The 18,404-nt window shown below is 41.5% G+C and overlaps 1 protein-coding gene across 12 annotated transcripts in view; it reads right to left on the bottom strand.

The window, feature by feature from the left end:
- The window catches only part of DOCK3 (dedicator of cytokinesis 3), a 187,856-nt gene that overhangs the window by 39,470 nt on the left and 129,982 nt on the right, over window positions 1-18,404 (bottom strand). For 11 of the 12 annotated variants that reach the window (XM_039734182.1, XM_039734176.1, XM_039734181.1 and 8 more), the window contains 10 exons: window positions 16,166-16,336; window positions 12,112-12,304; window positions 11,102-11,229; window positions 10,000-10,146; window positions 7,884-7,982; window positions 5,694-5,788; window positions 4,105-4,180; window positions 3,115-3,215; window positions 2,780-2,838; window positions 1,215-1,363 (listed from right to left, as the gene is read on the bottom strand). In XM_039734182.1, coding sequence (XP_039590116.1) covers window positions 1,215-1,363; window positions 2,780-2,838; window positions 3,115-3,215; window positions 4,105-4,180; window positions 5,694-5,788; window positions 7,884-7,982; window positions 10,000-10,146; window positions 11,102-11,229; window positions 12,112-12,304; window positions 16,166-16,336 — 1,218 coding nt within the window. The remainder of the gene's footprint in view (window positions 1-1,214; window positions 1,364-2,779; window positions 2,839-3,114; window positions 3,216-4,104; window positions 4,181-5,693; window positions 5,789-7,883; window positions 7,983-9,999; window positions 10,147-11,101; window positions 11,230-12,111; window positions 12,305-16,165; window positions 16,337-18,404) is intronic. The other variant, XM_039734175.1, reaches the window with a different exon arrangement.

Genomic DNA, 18,404 nt, shown 5'->3' on the forward strand with positions numbered 1-18,404 from the left:
ATGCTTCATAAAACAGTGTGGAAATTTGCTCCACAGGTAATTTAAGAAATATTCTTGGAGCTGTAGTTTAAAATGCATTAGTGAGTATAAAAATTAAATGAAGATTACTAAGAGTTCATCTTCATACAGAAAATATAAATAAGCCCAGAAACTCGAAGGTGCCTGTAGATGCTTCATAGTGTAAATTCCAGAGAAAGACTGTTCTATTGGTATGCTAAAACCAGTGGAAAGAGAACTATGATCAAAATGCTATTGCAATAATAATAGTAAATAATAACAATTGTAGCAATCATGGGAGTTGAAGAGGAAGAAAAACTAGCTCCTGGTAATACTTTTCCACACAGCCTTTAATAGATCAGGTTATGGGAAAGGTCTGCTGTTCCCCTGGAACGATAGATTAGATCTGGCATTTTAATGACTGTGCAAATAACTAATCACATGAATTATGATAATTTAATGGTGATTTACTCCTGCAGAGCACTTCTCTGCAGATCCTGGCTCCCAGTATTGCCCCAGCACAATGACAATGAAACACTGTCATCTGAGGATCCAGACCAAGCCCATCCTTCATTAGCAATGCTCTGCACTTCAGGGATCTGGTGTGCAGTGGAAAATCTAAGCAATTTTCTGACCATGACTGGGAAACAATGATGAAGATTTCTCTCCCTGATTTGCAATCAGAGCTCACAGCAGGTAGAAACTGCAGAGCTCTTGTTGGACTTAACCCTTCCCAGAGAACTGCTGCAATTTCTGAAAATAAAAACAGCTACAAAGTCTGTTTCAAGGCATGCTATAATGATTTAATTATACAATAACACTTCCTAGCTGCAAACTGAAGACAGAGAAGCAGAGAGCACTGTTTTCACAAAGACTGGCTAAATCTTTACATCCCTGTTTTTGGTTCTCAGTCTGACCCATTTAATGGCTGACTAATAATCCAAGTGAAACCACTGGGAGCAGTGATAGCCCAGCACTTGCAAAATTCTTTTCCCCATCTGTGATGTGCTGTGCACATCCCTCCTCTTCCCCAGTTCATGGGAAATGCACTGGTTAAACAATCTTGGGAGCCTTGTGAATTAGGTTTTGAATTTTTTATTTTATATATATTTACATGACATATTCACGGTCAGAAACAAATTTAAAAAACCCACAAACTCCTTGCTTCCAGCTGGACACAGCAGAGAGAGAAAGGAAAGCTTGGGAAGTGCCCTCACCTGTTTGAAGTTGCCATTCTTTCTCTGCTCCCAGTCCATCATGTCATGGAAGATTGGGATCATGATATTCCGGACTTCTGGTTGTGGAACAAGTGTAACACCCAGAAAGGGGCCAATCATTCCCGGAATGAAGTGAATCTTGTGCTCACCTGTACCACACAAAACAATGGTAATTAAATAAAAGCTTTTGCTATCTGTCACTGAGAAAATACTGAACTCTTGCAATAATGACATTTACACAGTAGTAAGCATGAGCATTACAAAAGCAAACATTCTTCTCCTGAAAAGGAACGAAAAATCAGTATGTGCTTTACACCATTTCTTGCAAAGTCTCTAAGAGCATTTTTAATTTCACTGTGAAGGCCTTCAGCAAAAAATGTCAGTGCATTGTACTTTGCAAAGGAATTCAAACTGTCCAAAGTAACCCAACTAAAACATACTAACTGGGGGACAGGAGGCCAGGGGTACTTCCAGTTCATGAAGATTTTGAAAGGGCTGGTGAGAACAGTGGTTTAATAGAGCATGTTTTGATTTCAAGGAACTACAGAGCTCTTGGTCCCCACTGCTGTCTTGGTTTCCTAACTGCCCTCGACTGGGACCAAGTGGATTTTCTCCAGGAGGGACCTGAGGCACTTTGCTGACAATCTCTCCTGAGTCACGTGCTGCAGAGAGAAACTCAACAAAGCCTGATCTGGAACAGCATCCAGTGATAAATGTCTGCATCTACACATCCAAAACTGGATTCTCTCTTCTCAGCTGAGTTTGTCCAGTTTGTTTTTCTGGGTATTGGATCTCTGTTGCCTTGGAGAGCCCTCTATTTTCCACACAGAACCTTTGAACTGTGACCAGTTCTGGCTGTTTCATTTCAGTTGTACACAGATCAGGCTTATTCAGTTTTCTTGCTTCCATAGTCTTCCTGGCTGTTGTCTGAACCTTGTCCAGCTTGCCTTGGGTTTATATTTTTTTGTGTTTTGTTGTTTCTTTTAGCTGTAGAAAGCAGGACTGAGCAAACTAATGTAGAATCAAGTGCACTTAGGGAAAACACTGTGACAGTAATATGGTCCCTCTTCTCTTACTCCAGATTCTTACATATTTTCTCAGAGATTACAAAATCTCCTTTACTCATAGCATTTTACAGGTAGCTCCCCTTCAGCTGAATATCAGCATGGTACATTTCTCATCTTAATGTTTTTAATAGCAACTCCTACCTACATTCCTACACATAAAATGTTTGTATTTGGCTGGGTGAATATTTTGCAGCCACATAATTAAGTTATCCAATCTGACTTGTGTCACTCCTTTGGTCTCTTAATGACTCACCCCTTCTCATATTCTTTTGTGATAGAGATCACAAATACAGATCTCTGTATTTGTGATCTCTATCAGCAAACATTTTGTTATTTTCCTCTAGAATACAGTGCAGAAGAGAGTTTTGGTAGATGTGCTTCTCTTCAGAGAAACAAAGGACTCTGTGATGCCACAAAACATTAAAAAAATGTTAAAATCTGACATAAACAGGGTTTTCCTTTGGCTTTGGTTGTCAGGTGAGAGAGAGAGGGGCTTACCCAGGTTCTGCCACATGCTGAAGAGCTCATAGGCCATCATCACTCTCATGTCACCATACCTGAGAGAGAACAGAGACACAGCTGCCCAGGGAACAAAAACTTGCAAGGCAGTGATGTGAAAAAATAATGAAACTGTTAAAAAATTCAATTCACATTTATGTCAATGTAAGAATATCAAACAACTTGACTAATAACTGATTGTTTGATATTTGGAGATCTAGTTACTCATTTCCCAGGCATTTCCACTTCCCAGGTTTCATAACAAATCACAGAGACTTATGGTAGGAAAATAAGGCTCTTTTTTGAGGTGGCAACCCAACAAAACATGTCCTTACTTATCCAGAATCTTCTTCCTCTTAGGTGGGGTGGCATTTTCTAGTTGGAGACTCGGCTGGTTTATAAACAAAACTGCCAGGCTGAAATAAGAGTTCCACACCTGTGACAAGCAAAGAAATTTTATAACATTATACGCCAAAAGAAAGTTTTAAAGAAGTGGAGAAAGACAGACTCCTTTTTGTAATCAAGGGATAACTTCATCAATATGTCTCTTACTATGGAGATACAAATTAACTCTTAAGGGGGCAAATGGATTATTTAAACCCTGATAGGAACTGAAATGAAAACCCCCACAAAAGCAATGCCACTGGGTTTTCCTCTTTGCACCAGAGCTCAAAAATTAATAAACTTGGTGATGTCATCAAACTTTTAAATTGTTCTTCTGTAGGTTGAACAGGTTTTATCTGCCAAGAATCCCCAGAGATAAAATTCTATCATGAATAGGACCCCCACAATTTGGTCTGTTTTCCCAGAGAGATGAGGTTTTTGCCAGCTTGGTGTGTGCCCTTGTCCCTAGGTGCATGCCTGGCAGCTCTTCCTTACTAACACTGAACTTGCTGCCCATCCCCAACTACATCAGACACAGGGACAACACTCCTAGGACTGTTTTCCTCCAGGTTTTGTGTCATCAGCCAGAGAGACCTCTGGGAGAGGAAGTTCATGAATGCCCCAGCTTGAGGAAAAGCATTGCCTGAGTTTACATTGCATTATCCATCAGACAGATGCTCCACTGGCCCCATGCTTATGGAATTACTGGTTTCCTTTATGAGGGACTCAATTTTCCTGATTTGATCTCACACTGTATCTGTTCTACTTCCCATCAGTTCCACAGCAGATTCCATTCCTGTCCTTTATCAGTTAGGTCATCTTCCTGACAGACACTCTAATAAATGCTGCAAATATCATCAGCTAATGCAGAGGGCAGCTCCTGTTCCTTTGTTCCTGCTGGTTTGAAAAGATGTCAGAACATTTTCTGAATCAATTCTTACTTTAAAATCGAAGTCCGTTTCTGTGAAATTCTTATGCAGGGCAGAAGACAAGTATTGAACTGTTGTAACTATGATACTGCAGCCAAAAACAAAGAAAAGAAAACAAAAGAGAACATTTGAATCTGGAATACAGCATATTACAGTGGTTGATGATGCTGATTTTACTACAGGTACAGAGAAGTGCATTCTTTGTGTAATCTCTGATATTTACACACAAGTCACTGTTCTTTGCTTTAATGAAAAATTTGTACTAATTAATACAAGATTATGAACTTTCACTACTATTGTAATTTTTAGAATTTACACATAAGCATTTAAAATCCTGTCTATTTTGCACGGCTGGGCCATATGACCACCAGGGAATTGGAGTAATACACTCCTTTTCCTCCTGTTCTAAGCAGAAAGGTTTTTTTTCCCCAGAGGAAAGTAACTCAGAAAGTTTGATCTGTCCTTGTTCTTGTCTGTACAACAGTCCTTTATCTCACTCACATTAAACTCAAGATTTTGTGAGTATTTTGCTAATTTTTGATTCTGTGTTATTTTTTGTTGGTGGTTACAGACACCTTAGTGAAAAGCAATGAAGGCACATTACGGATTCAGGAATTAATAAATGGCATGTAGATAAGGCAACAGTAGTATCAAAAGAAGAGCACATCTCTGATTCACATGCAAGCAATACTCCAGCAGCACTGCTAAATTTAACTGTCAGCCTAAAGCTTTGTGGCAAAATGATGCCCAGGGGAACAGGTAACCTGCAGCATCTGAGGGAGCCAGTGTTTCAGGTGGATTTCTTTTTTCTTACAGAACTTCATTGAATCTTTATGCTTGAATTACTGAAATCCACTTCTTTCACTTCTCATTAGCAGGGTGGACTTGCAGAGCATTTAGCTCAGCTGAGCAGGCAGCCTTTAGGAGCATTTCCATGGTGTCTCCTCAGAGTGGGAATGCTCCAGCTGTCATGCAGTCAGTGGGAATTCCACAGCTAGTTTAGCTAAGGGAACTAGGGGATCATTCCAGCCACGCTGTGTTCAACACTGCTGCTGATCCAAAGAGCACAGTACTTAGCCCAGCAGAAGCAAGAAACTGAGATAAAATGGAGCATTAAAATGGCAGATGACAACTGAATTGAGAAGGAACTCTGTGTAATGCTTTGGTGTCATGGCTGGGGTTTGCTCCCCCTTTCCCAGAATACCCGAGAGCCTCTCCTTGCTCAGCTACAGAGAGATGTTCATGGGAAAAAACAGATGTTCAAGGCAGGGATTCCCTGACAAGGGAGGGAGAGGCTCACACACAGCCCTTGGTGTGGGGAGCTGGGCTCACCCTGTGTGCTGGAGCTGCTGGGTCACTCAGCCCCTCACCCTTGGGCTGCTCCTTCAGCTCTGCTTTTAACTCCTGTCTCTGGAAATACTGCTGGAGTTTAACAAAGCCACAAACACGTGTTTGCTCCAGAGTGTTACAACAGCAGCAGAATGAGGACAAGCCATCCAGAATTCCTGTCTTGATCCTCACATCTCAGTCTGAGGAAAAACACTGCCCCCAGGTTTAACTGCCACAGAATGGCAACATTTTGTACCTGCTCCTCTACTTACTTGCTGGTGAGCAACCTCATCACCATCCAGTCTCGAGGAAAGACACTCATCTTCATCAGGTTCCGAAACACACAGAAAATCTTCAGGAGGAACTCCTGTCACACAGGGAAAAATATGTAAAAATCAGCAGCACTTGCAGGTGAATATCTTTTCTTGATTGCAAGAAAGACAAGTAAGCTAAGTGTGCTCTACTTGAGTTTTGTGTTGCAAGGCCATTCACCTGGAAATATGAAAGCAACATACATTGGAATATGGCTTTATTCCTTTTGTTTGAGTCTAATATACAACTTCCAGCTTCTTTAAAATCTTCACTTCTACAGGGAGATGAAAATCTTCCCAATGTGCATAATTGTATCTGACTTCTCATATTATCACCCAGAGTTCCAGTGTCAATTTGCAGCTATTTTCAAATATACTGGACTCATAATCACTTTTTAATGCATTCATTTTATTAATTTATCTGTCCAGATTTCTTTGGACTTGTGTCACAATTTGAGAACTAACCACACCCCCAAGCCCAATAAAACTCCTACACAGACTTTCTAAAATAGTAACAGAAAACCCCATTTCTGGCAACACACAGCAGCAAAGAGCTCTTAGACACATTCAGCTGGATGTTTGCTCTCCAAAAAAAATCCCCAAACCTGAAGACATTTCTGATTTTTGACTACCTGCACCTCCATGTCTGTACAGAGCAACAGCAAAGATCTAATGTGACAAGTTGTTGGCCTTGCAAACTATGATTTTGTTGTTTTGTTTTCCTTCCAGACAAAATCAAAATAGAAGAGAAATTGGCAGAGCAGGGATTCTTCAAAACCATGCTACCATTATGCCTTAATGGAGGATGTCTGATTAGTATCTTGGTGTATCTGAGCTCAGAGTAAAGCACTAGAAGCTCCTTGACTTTTGGCCTCATTTTGTCCCAAGTGGAACAGTGGTAAGTGAATAAAATGCCTTTCCATTCCAGAAGAAATATTGGAAAATATTATAACAGCCATATTTGGTGGGAAAATAGAGTAATATATAAAATCTTCAGCCTTTGTGGTACTCTTGGAAGATATACTCAGATTATCAGATATGACAGTTCTTTTGGGCATAAAGATAAATTTTAGTTCAATGACCTTTCCACAAGTCTGACATAAGAACTATAGTTTGGATGACTTTAAAAATATCTATTAAAATTATGAATTAATTTACCAAATCATTTTTCTGCGAGCAATTTCAAAGTTATCAGAAAGGCAGCAATGTCACATAGCTATCAACCTGAGATACACTGAACCCTGCAACCTAAAGATAAGAATTTTATCATCCCAAATTCATCTCCCTGATTTATTCAGCTTCTCTATATGCACACAAAATATTTAAAAGCTGAAAGTGTATCCAGAAAGGACTTCTCACTGTTTCTCCATTTCATTTGTTAAGGTAACAGAACATTGTTAAGGTAACATTACATTGTTCTTATTGTGCTTATTTGAGTGCCATGCTAAACAAAATCATTTTATATAAAAGCTTGTCTTTATTTGTAGGATTAGTCTGCTTTTTAAACAGGCTGTTGCTGGAGATCCTCCACTTCCCCACTGAAGCTGAGTTAAGAAGTTCTGCTGGTATGAGATGTAAGATGTGCCACTTCAAAATGTCAGAGGTCTGTGCCCCTCACCAACCCCTGCTTTCATGGAGAGCCATAATTTAAGCTGATGCTCACAAAGAAGCATGCAGCAAGTGGAGTGGTAAGGTTACAGCTTTCCCAAAAAATATTTCATCTGCTAGAGACATTTGTAACCCCCAAAAGACTTGAAATTCTCTTCTGGCATAAAATCAATACCCTTTGTAAGAAAGCTCCAGTGCATACTGAACATGTAGCAAAATGCTATACAACAACTGACTTCACACTCACAGGATTAAGAAGCCTTGTTCCTCTGCCTGTGTTTTATATGTAACAATTACAATATCCTTTATGTCCAACAACATTTATCCTGGGACTTTATTTGCTGTTATAAAGATAATTCAGTGCCCTGTGGCCTTAAGTGTGTTTTTGCAACACTACACCAGTGATTGTAAAAGTGACAGGCAGGTCCCTGAACAGAGAGCCAGTGGATAGGAATGATTAACAGGGCAAGTGATGCTGGAGGGATTCCCCTCTGCTCTCCCATTCTGAGGGAATCACCCTACAAACATCACATCCTTTTGTACCTTCAGTTCATCCTTGCTTTGGAAGTTGTCCAGTAAGTGCTGGAAGTGAGTGTCTGACATCTGACGAAGCAAAGATAAAAGGCAGGAGACATATTCTCCCTGTTGACCAAATGAGAAACTCTTTCATTCAGACAATCTGAAATTTCACAGATCAAAGCTTAACCCGGGGGAAGGTATAAAGGGAGGGGTCTGAAATGGCCCCAATGCCTATGAGGGGACAGGTGACATGCACAGACTGAAAGTACTGCAGGCTAACAGTTCCTGAGTTACTGTTAATACAGGCATACACCTCCAGGAGGCTCCTCCACAGATGCCAGTTTTAAAGATCTTTTAATCAAAGTTGTAGTCTAAACAAAAATTATTTAAAATTATGAATGCAGACATTAACAAATCCCCCTCCAAGCATGCAGGTTTTGACAATACCTTTTTCAGGTACAGTGTCTGTCAGAGGTGTGACTGCAGCTCATGCCAATAAACCAGCAATTATTTGAACTAAGAGACTCTGACCAGTAAAGCAGTGACAGCTTGGGATCAGGCTGGGCTACAGAAGGTGTCTGGAAGCTTGTAAATATATGGCTTATTAGTGTGCACCGAGTTCTGTGCTGTCAAAGCTCCAGTACTGACAGATCTGCAGTCAGATTTCCTGAGCACAGTCTGGGTAAGCCTACAGGAGCAACAATTACATTTCTGTAATTCTGCAGAGCAGATGCACCCTAATCAGTTACCACAGCATCCCAAAGTGTTTTCCAAAGAGGAGCTCCCCCATTTTACAAATCTGAAAGCAAAGCACAGAGAAGTTAAGCAATCTGTCCAAGAGAACAAGTAAAGTCGTGCCAAAAACATCAGGACTGGTCTGTTGACTGCCAGTCCCTTGCACAACACTATTTTCTTTTTTTTTTTTTTTTTTTGCAACAGAGATACTAATTTGGAAAATGCACAAATCTAGGCCATATCTAATAAGAATTCATGTATCACTGTGCTGTGAAATGTAAATTGAAGAGTGAATACAAGGGATTGTGCCTTCCATTTTATTGTTTTTCTAAATGGCTCAATTATCTACCCAGAAGTTTTGACATGGGTTGTTGCAAGAAGCTTTCCAGGGCTGAACTTCACTAGGAAGAAAGATGTGCTCTTCTGTGTTGGCTGGCATGTGGGAAACAGCAGCAAGTCAAATGGCAGCAGTAAAAGGAAACTGAGATATTACTGGACATTTGCAAGCCAGTCCCTTTTCCTTCTGTATCAAAGCACATCTCGTTAACTGAGCTAACAAGGAAAGATCCAACCTTCTCTCTTGTGTGAGAAGTGCACCTTGGTGCACATCTGCCCCCAGCAGCACTGCTGAGGTTTCAGCCATTTGCTAAAAAAACAAGTCTAAAAAAAGGATGTTCTGAACAGCAGCTTAACATCCTACATTGTGCAAAAGCTGCATTAGAGACTCCAACAAACAAAAATAGGCTAAAATAGGCTAGAATAGAAAAGGGCAGAAATCCAGAAAAGAAAAAGGCTGAAACAGCAAAATTCTGTTCTTTTTCTTCTCTTCCACTGCATGTCAAAGAAAAATTTCTTCCCTGTGGCTAAGGCTGGCAGCCTGGGTAAAGTGGTAGCTTCTCCCACCCAGCTCAACAGCTCATTTGACTTAGCATCTCTTAATTTCTTTTGAAAAAGTATGTTGTGTTTCAGTTACATGAAATAATCAGTGACCCAGGACAGAAGCTCTCTGTAAAGTAAAGTAAAGGGATTTAACCACAGAGCACTGTCATATTCTCAGTTTTGGGCATCACAGCCTGATACTCATTATAGCCCTTGGAGATACCATCTTAGGGGTGAAGCCCCAGACAGTTCCCTAGTACCTCAAGTCTTGAGAAATAACTCAATCACAGCTGCAAAGTCAAATAAGAACATAATCTGGAAATCCACTAAAGCTTCCTGAGCTCCACTGCTTCCTGCAGCCCTCACTAGTGCAGGGAGGAAGGAATGGGTTGGTGGCTTACTAAGGGAAGGACACAAAGCCCTGGGCATTCATGCAGCAGAGATGATGATGAGGTGCCAGTGGTGGTGAGGGACTGAACCAGAGGTTAGAGAAGCAGGAAATAGAAACTGATTGTTAGTTACTAACAGTGATTTCTGCTGTGCACTGCGGGCAGCGCTGCCCTCTTACCGCCTCCTGAGACTGCGATTTACTCATGATTGTGAGCAGAGTTTGTAACAGCACGTCCAGGAGGCTCTCCACCATCATCTCAACCTCCTCCACGACATCTCCCTCCTACAGCAAGTGGTGAGCAAACAGACAGTTAGGAACTGGAGAGATGGAACTGGTAAAGACAGCTCTGCTGAGTGAGCCATGCCAGGCTCCCTGGGATGGAGAGCTCTGTAACAGGCTCACAGAAGTACAATCCAAAGTCTCATTGGTACCAGATCCTGTTGTTCTGCCAGAGTGTGTGTGTGTTACCTGGACAGTCTCTGATGGAAACATTCAGGGTGACAGCCATTAAGGTTAGTCTATAATCAAAGGTGTAGAACACAACAGGAGCAGATTATGTTCAGGAACCTTTACTCCATGGCAGTATTATTTTAGCTTATTTCCATGATGCCTTTCATCTCATTCCTTTCACACAGAACCATGACTTGTAATTGGAAATACACATTGGTATGAATTATATTTAGCACCATGAGCTTCCTACTTTAGTCAGGTGGGGAAACTTCACCACCCCCTCTTTGTGAGCATTGCTTTACATGATCTAGTTACCATTTGAAGTCAGAGTATTATGACCGTCAAAGCTGGGTGTTGAAACTCAGCAGCAATTTCCAGAAGTAAGTGGGAATTCATTGATTGGATAATTTTAGAGTATTCTTTTCATGTGAACCACAAAGTGCTAGTTACTGTCTCTTGCAGAACTACGAGTCCTTGAGCTGTGTAGAACTTTTAAACTCCACTGACATCCAAGCTCTGGGCTTGCATGAAGAAAATTAAACAGTGTCAAAGCTGGTGAGGGTGTATGTGATTCCCCCCTCCTAACAGCAAGCACACTGTGTAATCAGGATGCTCTGAGTCACACACAGAGCCAGGCCTTCATTTCAGATGTTCTCCTGCTGACAGCACAATATTGTTTTCAAAAGGTTCTTTGAAAAACCTGTATTAACCTATAAAAAATGTCTCACTCTTCATTTTACTAAATCAGAAGTGCAAATAAAAAATTGAAATCACGTAGCAGATTTACCAAAGAACTGGTCTTGATTATAGAGAAGATACTACTGAGGATCCCAGAGCAGATAAGCAGCTCCTTCTGCTGTCGTAGGTGAAGGTGAATGTGGTGAAGGACCACAGGCAGCAGGATGCGCCGGGACTCTGAATGAAGGAAAATGGTTACAAATGTAAGGAAAGAAAATATTTACACAATTACAATGGATGGTTTCAACAAAATTCTGTGGTGTTATCATTCTCACCTTGTACTGAGTACAATAATTTAAGTGCACTAACTTGAGGTCCTCACTATAGGAAAAAGAAACCCACTGGAGCTTTCTATCTTCCACTTCACCTTCATAATTTCTTTCATTCAGACATTTGTGTATGAAATACACTCACAATCTTCAGCTGTTTTCCACTGAGTTCTTAAAGATTTTTTAAAATTCTGTTTTAAAGTATATATAAGCAACAATATATTTAAGTAAAATTTTAAGAATTAAAGAGTTACTAAGTGTTGAGCTAAAGAAAAACTAAAGTTACAATGTAAAGATTAAAGATACTTTAAAGGAATGTGGTGGGTTTCTCACATGAATATCCACCCTGCTTCCCAGGCATAAGTTGGCTGGAAAGGAGGTTTTCTTCCTGTCCATCGTAAGAGCAATTCAAAATGTAAAGTGAGATTTGGCAGTTTAAAGAACTAATTTTTTCATGTATGTTAATCAACCTTTAGTAACTACAATTTATCTATGTTTGATTTATAAACATTTCCTACCACAGTGAAACTTGTGAAGTATTTGTTTTGAAGAGAGTTACTGAACGTTCTGAGTTGGGACAAATAAGGATCATGGAATCCAATTCTGAAGTGAACGCCTTTGGGAAAAGAGGGATCAAACCCACACTGTTGGCTTTATTACCACCCTGCTCCAACCAACCGAGCGAGTGAATCCATTTATTAATGCTGCTGCCAAGAGAAACAGTTACCAACATGAGTGGCATTCAGCAGGGAATCATTCACAGCAGAGCCACTGGCAAGCCCCGGCGCACCTGAGAAGGAGAAGAGGCGGCTGTCGACGGTGCGCGCGATGGACTGCAGCTTCACCACGTCCATGGACTGGCCGATGTGCACCGTGCTGGGCATGCTGCCCAGCGTGCCCCGCACGAACTCCGCCACCTCCTGCACCGTGAACATCTGCAGCAGCTCGTCGAAGATGGCGGGGAACGAGTTCAGCAGGGCCGCCTGCGGGGACACGAGGCGGCTCAGCGCCTGCAGCTCCCGCCCTGCAGCCCGGCGCAGCGAGGTGGGAACAGCAACACTGAACAAAGGGTCTGCACAAAGCTGCCACAGACTGTGCTATGCCTGCTGCTCGTGGTTTGTGGTACCTGGAGCTCAGAGTGAACGAGTCACATGTAGAAAAATCAAGTGCTGCTGCAATAGTGAATCTTAGGATAAGTAGAGTACATAGATATAGCTTCAAAAAGCTGTATTTTAGGAGACAGCTTATAAAACAGAAGAAAAATTGAGATATCAGACAAGATAGTCCATCTTTGCTGATTTACTTTTTTCGGTTAATGCAACACTTGCTTCTGATTAGAGATTCTATACCAATTGTTTGTACTAAGCAACTACCTGAGACAGTTAAAACTCTTCAGAAAATATTCTGAAGCAAAGAACCTGCTGACAGACCCTTAACCAGCTCTGCCATGTGACATTCCAGGATTTCTGCAGCAGGGGTGGGGTGTGAGTCCATGTGAAAGAGGCATCACATCATGCGAGTGTGCATGTGATTCTTGCAGTAACGGATATTTCCAGTAAGCTGGAGCTAGCCTTGAAAGTTCTCCTTGAAGTGCAGAAATGGTTCAGCACAACAGCAACAAAAATCCCTTCATGTCTTATTTCCTATTCTTCAATTAATTTTTTCACAAGAGTAGAAAATTCCATGCACCACCCTATGCTCAAGTTCTGCACACTTGGTGTCCTATCAAACAACTGCCACCACCTCTAATGTTGTAAAATTCTTCCCTTCCTCCACATCCTCCCCAGGCTTCACACCTGCTTCCTCATTGTAACTATTTTAATTCCTAGATGGTTGCTTTCCTGAGCCAGCCTCACCTCCACTCTTCCCTTCCTGCCATTCCCACCTCCCTTCCTTGAAGCTCTCCACACAAACCCCTCAGTGATTTCCTGCACAATTTACCAGACTTCACTGCACATCTCTGTTCAGCTTTGTCCTTCCAGAGTCTCACCACTGTCAGTATTTCCTTTTCCTCAGAGACATTTTTTTTTGTTTTCTCATTGCATAAACATTTCTTTATCTCTTCCATACTGACATGACTCTCCTAATCCATATAATCCCAGCCTCCTTCTTTGCCAAGTCTTTTTTCCTTCAACAGTGAAATCTATTTAATAGTATTTGAGCAAAATCAAGTTATTTTTACAACTAACATGGTCGAGCTCATTAAATTATTCTGAATATAAATTCACCTCCTTCTTCCACTTGTTCTCTCTCAAATCTTACTTTGTCACAATCAACTCAGATTACAGAAACCCCCACAAGGCCTCCTGAGTGTTGTCACCTATTTGTTCCTGCATACCTACAATGTACTGACAAATAAATATAAATTGTTTCACTAGCTGCTGGTACTCTTGGAAGGCAGTAACAGCCATAAATCCAGTCACTGTCTTTATCTTTGGGATAATACAAGTGAAATTACAATACTGGCCCAACAAATCCTAACAGGAGTTTTCTGAAACTTTCTGTTACTTTGAAAGCAGAAGGGTTTCTGTATAACCTTGCAATCCAAGGGTAGGCAGGGGATTTCTTCAGGAAGATTTGGAGCTGTCCTGAGGTGACATCATTTCAACAGTTCCTTGAAGGGTCCCATTATTGCTCAACACCCTAAAATATGCTGGAACATTACTCATGTCAAACTAATTGCCTGGGAGGAAGGAAATCAGTTTTACTCTCATTGCTGGAAAAAACTGAGATACTGAGATCTGTCAAATATCCTCGAGAAGAGGACAAGTGTGAGGGAAAATATGTTTGCCAGGGCCTCGAGCGTTTCTGTGGGTATTTAGCTATTGTCCAGATTTCCAGAACTAATAAGCAAATAAGAAACACTTGGCTCCCCTGAACAAATTGACTTATAGAATCTTGTGTACACCCTCAGTACTGTCTTTTTGGTGTGTGGATGCCATAAACTGGTCCATGAATAACTGAAATATTCCTCATCTCCAAGTTTTAAAGTACTGGCCACTTAAACATCAAACTCTAGTTTATATGCAGGAAAAGAGTGTTTGGGGTAGGGAAGGGAGGTTGACTGGGAACATCCACAATGAAACACTTGAGCAGTCCTGGGGATCATTACTTACAGAATTAAATGTCGGCCTTGTTGTGCCCCCACATTTTTGTGGGGCACCTGTCCCGGCTCCGCTCGCCTGCCCTCCAGCCTGGGGGGCCTAGGGGCAATGGGATCAGGGGGCAACACAGTGGCAAGGGGGAAACAAAAAGTAAACTTTTCAAAGATTCAACAAGGACAGGCTTTATGAATTACAAAAGTCCAAAGTAAGAAATACCATAGTGAGAGAAAGGAGGAAAAAAATTAAGAAGAGGAACAAAGAAAACAAAGGAAAATCCCCCATTCTCGAAGTGACTCTCCCTCTCTCTTTGGGACCAACACAACTGGAAAATATTCAGCAGATACTGTTTCCATTCACCATCACTTTGTCTGCAAAATTCTGTGCACTGACTTCTCTTGTTCCTGGCTCATCTTATTATACCCACTAATGGGTGATTAAATAAAACATTAGAGCAGCTGTTCTCAAATCTTTCAGAGCAGCTCCTTAAGAAAGGGATCACTCCACTGGCAGCTTCCTGAACCAGCAGAGTCACTGCTTGGCTGCAATGTTCACAGCAGCTGCTTTTGCAAAATACAGCAGGTGTTCCAAACATCTGTAATGCTGCATTAGTGATTACAAACCACCTTCACGATAACCAGGGAGCTCTGGGTGCTCCATTCTGAGACATCAAACAGCATGTTTGACATTTAAAATTTAAATGCAGCAGTATGTAATGCAGTACAGAGGTGTTTAAAACTGAACCCAAAACTCAGCAGCATCCTTACTTACTTCGAGTATTGTCTTCAGCCCTCATGGAATCTTCATGATGTCCCCTGGGCCATATTTAATGATGCATTAAATGAGTATGGGCATCACAACATGTTTGTGGTCAGGCTGCACATGATTCTGACTGTAATTTTAGCACATGCTGGAATTGTTTACCTGAGTGCAAATACATCAGTTGAACTTCTCACTGTGATGCTGCTGTGACCGTAAGTATTGATTTGAAGTACTATAATGAAGGATTTAGAAATTCTTGAGGCCAACTGTTGCATACAAGTAGAGATATGATAAAAGAAAGGCCTTATAAAAATCAGGCCATGCTCTGCTAAACTACCAGCTGGCCTGTTATTTCTTTTAAGTGCAGCTAGCTAACTTCCCATGTGAAAAATCATAAGAATGAAAGCAGTTAACACAACAAGCTATTCTGGTAAGAAAACCATTTGCACCTGTTCTAAACAAGAAATCTGTCTCATAAGAATCAGTGAAGAAAATATGTAAACTAACCAAATATAGAGAGATTTGACAGACTTACACCCTAACCAATAAACTGAGTGTCAGTGTATTGCTGAGCAGTTAGGTTTAACACAGTGCTTTCTGATATTTCCTATAAATATGAACTATGTGAATAAAGAATGGGCTTTTCCTGCATGAAGAAACTGAGTCCCATCTGCTGTGTTGCAACAGCCAACCATAAGACATAGGAATGAGAGAGACTTGAAAATGCACTTTACTTTTGTGAACAGCAAAAATTGCATTCTCATGTGAGAAATCACTTCCTCCTAGAGTGCCCCAGTCCAGCTCACCTGTGCACAGTTACTGTCTAGTGCCATTAATGGCTGTCTTGTTCTGCAGCATCACCAGCTTTTTAGGGGGGAAAACTCCACTGACCTGCATTTCACCCCCATGTGCCCACACCTCCTACCCCTGCAGGAACAGCTGCCTTGTGGTTTGCCAGTGGGAGTGTAGGAAATAGCAAACCTGTGTGAAGATGAGAGTCTCAGAGCTCCTGCTGTCCAAGCTGAGCACAAATCTGATGGACTGGAAAAGCTCCTGGATGCTGGAGCGGAACTGCTCCTCCTCCATTCCACAAGTAGCTCTGGAGTAAAGGATCCGAGATTGGACAATGAACTTGAAAAGATATTCCAAGGCCTTAAGGAGCAGGAGAGGAAGGAGATCAAGACAGAGAAAAAGAGAGAAAGAAAAATAAAGGAGCTTTAAAGAGAACCAGGAAAGACTCTACATGCATAATAACTAAATTCTTGAGCTTTAGAAAGGAGAATGAAAAACAGGCTTTATAAGTTACACAATTCAGTTGAGGAAGAGCTGCTCTTAGGCAAGTACCCATTCACAAGCAATAATCTTTGTTACTTGCATGTCCCACTAACAGGAAAAGTATGCATTTACATCAAGGAGACAAATCTGAGTTACATCATTTGAGGAAAATTTTGGTCAAGGTATGAAACTTCTGGTTTTCTCATGAATTGCACAATGAAGTGTCTGAAGAAGCTGTTCTGTTTTCTTTCAAAATTTTGTAAATGGCATTATTTACAACTGCATTGATCTGGCAGCAGTGACCATGAAGAAAACACATTGTTCTGAGCAGCTGTAAGAAGTCACTGTCCTGTGACTGTTCTGTCAACAGTTCTGAGACACCAGCCCAGCAAGGTGACACTTCACACACCTCCTTGATACTGGCAATGTCAGAGTGTACCAAATATCAGGGACATCACTGCTTCTCTTAGGGCTCAACAGGATTCACCAGCAAAGCAGGATTGAGGGAAGACAATTCATGTTTTGATGACATCCTCAAAACCCAGCACAGGAAAACAACAGGCTGGAGATTCAGCAATCATAGGCTGTACAGAAACCTTAGTAATATTTCAGTGTATTCCATGGAAAATACTCGTCTCACTTCAATGCTGGGAAACTGGAAGTTAATTAAAATACAAGTTTTGCTCCCAAGAGATATTTTTGCACCCATAAGAGTCCCTCACTGAGCCACCACACAATATGCACAAATATGCAGTGCTATGTTGTAGGCTTTAGAATGCCACAGCTTTAGGGATATAAAACAGGAATGTGAAATTCCTCATAAAGCCATCATGGACCTCAAAATGCCATTGACTCTTACAGCCTCCCCCCCTGCCCCAGAAATTATGGCAAGGTTGGTAGTTAGCAGTTATTATTTATACTTCTGTACTAAACCATCTCCCAGTGAAGCTTTCTTACACCAAAGAACTTCATCAGGAAATACCAGCTGCGTTCCTGGCTCCTTTCCACACAAAGGTTCCCAGTCAGCTCTCCAAGGCTGACAGCCCTGTGCCAACACCAAGCCCAGCACATGCAGTGCCCGTAGGAGCTGCTTTAGGCCATCAGTGCACACAGCCATCATTCTCATCTGAAGGCTCACAACTTCAGTGTGAGGATTGGGTTTTGCAGTGAATCAGAGCATTTGTGTGTGAACCTCCATAATTCCCCGTGGAAGGTGAGGTAGCAGGGCTCAGGGCACTGCACTTCCTTAGCACAATGAGCCCACAGGTTGAACCAAAGAGTTCCCAGTGTCTGCACACGTGGCTGGGATGCTAAGAACACAAACCAAGTCTTGGTAGCACAAGTCAGCACCAGGAATAACTCTTGCTGCCAACAGCATCACAAATATGATGTGAATTTGTGACTAAAGACATACAAGTGCACTGAGATAACATCCCAGCCTTCAGTGATGTTTGGCATGATATAAAAGATCAGTGTCAAATTGAAGTAGGTCCCTTACAAACACAGTCTGTGTGCATGTTCATGTAACAAGTGAGCACCTCTGCCCTGTGACCAGCAGGGAAGACTCAGGGAAAACCCCCTGAGGGACAAAAGCCCTTGCTGTTGGTTCCCTAATGTAGGCAAAACCCACTTATAGTTCTGCTGGAAGATCACTGAAGCTGGAAGGGCATTTCCTTGACACAGTTCCTTAGTTCTTAATTTCCTCAGGGACAGCAAAACTGGCTGTGGAGCCATTCATGGACACTGGGTTACAGAAATTCCCTGGGAGCAAAGGATGGAGCTTTTGTGGAGCTTTGTATAGGGCACAATAAAGGAGCATGCTGCTGTGTTCTTGGTAGAAATGTCCTTTCAGTTATAGCTTTTCCAAATTGCACAGGACATTTTGAGAATTAAGAGCAGTCTTGAGGGAGATAAGACATTTTAGAAGTTCTCTGCAACTCTCTTT

This window comes from Passer montanus, unplaced genomic scaffold (assembly GCF_014805655.1).
Source record: "Passer montanus isolate IOZ18808 unplaced genomic scaffold, ASM1480565v1 scaffold9, whole genome shotgun sequence".
NCBI lineage: Eukaryota > Metazoa > Chordata > Aves > Passeriformes > Passeridae > Passer > Passer montanus.